Source organism: Schistocerca serialis, chromosome 7 (genome assembly GCF_023864345.2).
Source record: "Schistocerca serialis cubense isolate TAMUIC-IGC-003099 chromosome 7, iqSchSeri2.2, whole genome shotgun sequence".
Lineage (NCBI taxonomy): Eukaryota > Metazoa > Arthropoda > Insecta > Orthoptera > Acrididae > Schistocerca > Schistocerca serialis.
The window spans coordinates 44,146,423-44,150,717 of NC_064644.1; the positions used below are offsets into that span (position 1 = coordinate 44,146,423).

Below are 4,295 nucleotides of genomic sequence, written 5' to 3' on the forward strand. Positions count from 1 at the left end.
CTCCCTCTCCATCTCCTGCTCTTCCTCTCTTTGTCCATCTCCTCTTGCCCCCCTCTCTCTTAATCTCCTCCTCCTGCTCCTCCTCCTCCCCCTATCTCTGTCCATCCCTCTATCCGTCACCCCCATGTTCCTTTTTCATCTGCCCACCATTCCCCTCCATGTTGCACCTGCCTCTTATATCTAAACCCTCATCCCCCTCTCTCTGTGACCATCTCGCCCTCCCCCTTTCTCTCTGTCAGTCCCCTCCTACCGCTTCTCTCGATCCATCAGCACCATCTCCTCGCTCTGTCCATCTTCTCCTCCACCTCTTCCTGACCATATTCACATCCCCCTCTCTAACCCTCTCCCACAACCACACAACAACCAAAAAGTCGTACATATTGGGCTAACTCAACTCGTATGCACGGCAAATATATCTTCACAGAAAGAAAGTTTTACTTTGGAGTTACTTTAGTGAAGGGCTTGTGCAGCGGCGCAGTTGGCGGACCTACCCTTCTTGGTGTGGAGGTCGAGGTCCGGGTCGGCCAGCACGGCGCACCCCGGGCTGGGCTGCAGGGGCGCGAACGGCGACCCCCCGGCTGGGTACCTGCAACGCACGGCGAGCAAGCGCTTTACCAGAGCCAACCTTTTACAAAATACTAAATATGCTCCTGCACCTCATCAGACACAATGGTTAGTAGTGGTAAAAGTTGCCCTTCAACATGCATCGTACGGTGGCGTGAGTAGTATACGAGGTGCGGCTAGAAAAAAACCGGACTGATGCTGGAAAAAACATTTATTTACAATTATTTACAATTTCATGTTATCTCCTTCAATGCACTCTCCTCCTCGGTCTCTACACCGCTCCATACGAATTTTCCACTGTTCATAGCAATGCTGCAGATCATTTTCGGTAAGTCCATACATTACTTCCCTCGCTTTTTCTTTTACTGCTTCAACAGTCTCAAATCTAGTTCCTTTCAAAGCTGACTTGACTTTAGGGAAAATAAAAAAGTCACAGGGGGCCAAATCAGGTGAGTAGGGTGGATGATCTAAGATGGGAATGTTGTGTTTTGCCAAAAACGTCTTCACTGACAACGCACTGTGAGCTGGGGCGTTGTCTTGGTGAAGGATCCATGACTTTTTTCTCCACAAATCGTTCCGTTTTCTCCGTACTCGCTCACGTAGGGTAGCCAGGACGCTAATGTAGTAATGCTGATTCACTGTTTGTCCCTCTGGTACCCAATCAATGTGCACAATCCCTTTGAAGTAAAAAAAAAAAAAAAAAAAACCAATCATCATTGCCTTGAATTTCGATTTTGACATTCGTGCTTTTTTTTGTCGTGGAGAACCAGGAGTTTTCCAATGCATCGATTGGCGTTTAGTTTCGGGATCGTAAGTAAAAAACCACTATTCATCGCAAGTAATAACATTTTGTAAGAAGGTGGGATCACTTTGAATGTTTTCCAGGATGTCAGAACAAATCATTCTTCGGCGTTCCTTCTGTTCAATTGTGAGACGCTTTGGAACCATTTTTGAACACACTTTGTTCATGTTGAAACTTTCATGAAGAATCTGCCTAACACTTTCCTTGTCAACACCTGTTAACTCAGACACTGCTCTGATTGTTAAACGGCGATCTTGTCGAACAAGTTTACCGATTTTTTCAATGTTTGCATCAGTTTTTGCTGACAATGGTCTGCCAGTGCGAGTGTCATCACTGGTGTCTTCGCGGCCATCTTTAAATCGTTTAAACCACTCAAACACTTGTGTTCGCGATAAACAATCATCGCCGTACACTTGTTGTAACATTACAAACGTTTCACTTGCAGATTTTCCTAGTTTGAAACAAAATTTGATGTTAACACGCTGTCCTTTCTGTACACTCAACATGTTCCGACGCACAGACAAAACGTCAACTACTTAAAACAGACGCCACGGGCAGACTGAGTGCAGGAGGCAGATGAAACTCGAGCAGTAGGCGGAGCGAGAGTCACGTGACAGGCCACGCGACTTTCAGCCTTATTGCATTCGTTTTATTGTTTCACCAGTACTAGTCCGGTTTTTTTTGTAGCCACACCTCGTACACGATGAAGCGCCAAAGAAACTGGTATAGGCATGCGTATTCAAATACAGAGAGATGTAAACAGGCAACATACGGCGCTACGGTCGACAACGCCTATAGCAGACAATAAGTGTCCGGCGCAGTTGTTGGATCAATTACTGCTGCTACAATGGCAAATTATCAAGGTTTAAGTGGGTTTGAACGCGGAGTTACAGTCGACGCACGAGCGATGGAACACAGCATCTCCAACGTAGCGATGAGGTGGCGATTTTCCCGTACAAGCATTTCACGAGTGTATCGTGAATATCAGGAATCCTGTAAAACATCGAATCTCGGACATCGCTGCAGTCGGAAAAAGATCCGACATGAGCGGAACCAATGACGACTGAAGAGAATCGTTAAATGTGACAGAAGTGCAACCCTTCCGCAAATTTGTGCAGATTTCAATGATGGGGCATCAGCAAGTGTCAGCGTGCGAAACATTCAACGAAACATCATCGATATGGGCTTTCGGAGCTGAAGGCCCACTCGTGTACCTGGGCCGGCCGAAGTGGCCGTGCGGTTAAAGGCGCTGCAGTCTGGAACCGCAAGACGGCTACGGTCGCAGGTTCGAATCCTGCCTCGGGCATGGATGTTTGTGATGTCCTTAGGTTAGTTAGGTTTAACTAGTTCTAAGTTCTAGGGGACTAATGACCTCAGCAGTTGAGTCCCATAGTGCTCAGAGCCATCACTCGTGTACCTTTGACGATTGCACAACACGAAGCTTCACGCCTTGGTAGGATCGGGGTTAATACACAAACAAGAGATGCTTCGTGAACTGAAATGCGAATACCTGTTGAGAAAGTGTAGACAGCTGGCATTTTCGGCTGACTGCAGAACAGTCATACTGGCGCCAGTGTGCATTTCACGTAAGAACTGCAAAGACAAGAGAAGTTAGGGCTCGTTCAGAGGTACATAGATAGTCGTTTTTTCCGTCACCCCATCTGTGAGTGGAAGAAGAAAGGGAATTGGTGGCGGTGCAAGGTGCACTCCGCCATGCACTGTATGGTAGCTTGAGACCTAGACGTGATGGGGAAGAGCACAAGTTGTCCCTCAGCCTGAAGAACAAGCTACCCCAGGTTCTGGGTAAGCCTATCAGATACGGCATCGCGACAGGCATTAGGAGAGAGACCACTGAGGCGATGTGGAGAGTGGGATTCCGCTTACACTGCGTTTACAGGCACCGACAAATCCGTTTTACCATTGGCTTTTTCCCAATATCGCCTGTGGTCTGTTACGTAAATGCTTTATCACCGATTCGACAACGACAACCGGTTTTCGTTTCATGTAACACTCTACCGCAACTGAATCGTGCTTGGCATGCCAGGATACTACTTTCTTGTGAAATGTTTCCTTACGTAAACAAAGTGATTTTGTCTGGAGCAAGGAAAAGAATTACGGGATTGGCCTCTGACTGTGGTAGACTGCCACATCAGTCTAAGTGCAGCATTCTTTACTGGAGTTGACTGCTGCAGCAAGCGCTGCTCTACTGTGGTGAGGTCGACTGCTGCAGAAGTTTTGAGACATCAGCACGTTTAGCGTTTAGCTGCCGGGTGATGATGCTGGCGTCATTGACAAAGATCTTTTGTCCTCATCTTGAAATAGGTGCATCCCCCTTGGAACGCATTTCCGACATGTCCATATAACCTTTCTTGCTCCTTATCCTCTGAAACAGCCAACGGCCTTGCCACGGTGGTAACATCGGTTCCCGTCAGATCACCGAAGTTAAACTCTGTCCAGTCTGGCTAGCACTTTCATAGGTCACCGTCTGGGTCTGCCAAATGCTGCTGGCGAACAGGCTGCACTCAGCGCTTGTGAGGTCAATCGAGGAGCTACTTCATTGAGGTGTAGTGGCACCGGTCACGAAAACTGACAACGGCCGGGACTGCGGTGTGCTGACCACACGCCCCTCCGTATCGCAAGGGCTGAGGATGACACGGCGGCCGAACGGTACCGTTAGGCCTTCATGTCCTGTTTGGATGGTGTTTGATTCTATTTTTTATCTTCTGGTGGATCGTTCCAGCATTTTGTCCCCATTTGGCAATATCACACTGCATATACAGGGTGTAACGGCTATAACTGCAGATATTTGTATTGGCGACTGAGGACTGAGTACTGCACAACAATACATCAGTATTTACGTCATCTGCAGACTACAAATTATAGATATTACAAGTCGTATGTTTTTACACTAATGGCCAAAAACGAAGAA

The 4,295-nt window shown here is 47.4% G+C and overlaps 1 protein-coding gene across 1 annotated transcript in view; it reads right to left on the reverse strand.

Moving 5' to 3' along the window:
• Positions 1 to 450: 450 nt before the first annotated feature.
• Positions 451 to 4,295, reverse strand: part of LOC126412632 (paired box protein Pax-6-like) — a 181,046-nt gene continuing 177,201 nt past the window's right edge. The window contains exon 6 of the mRNA XM_050082308.1: positions 451 to 586. Coding sequence (XP_049938265.1) covers positions 451 to 586 — 136 coding nt within the window. The remainder of the gene's footprint in view (positions 587 to 4,295) is intronic.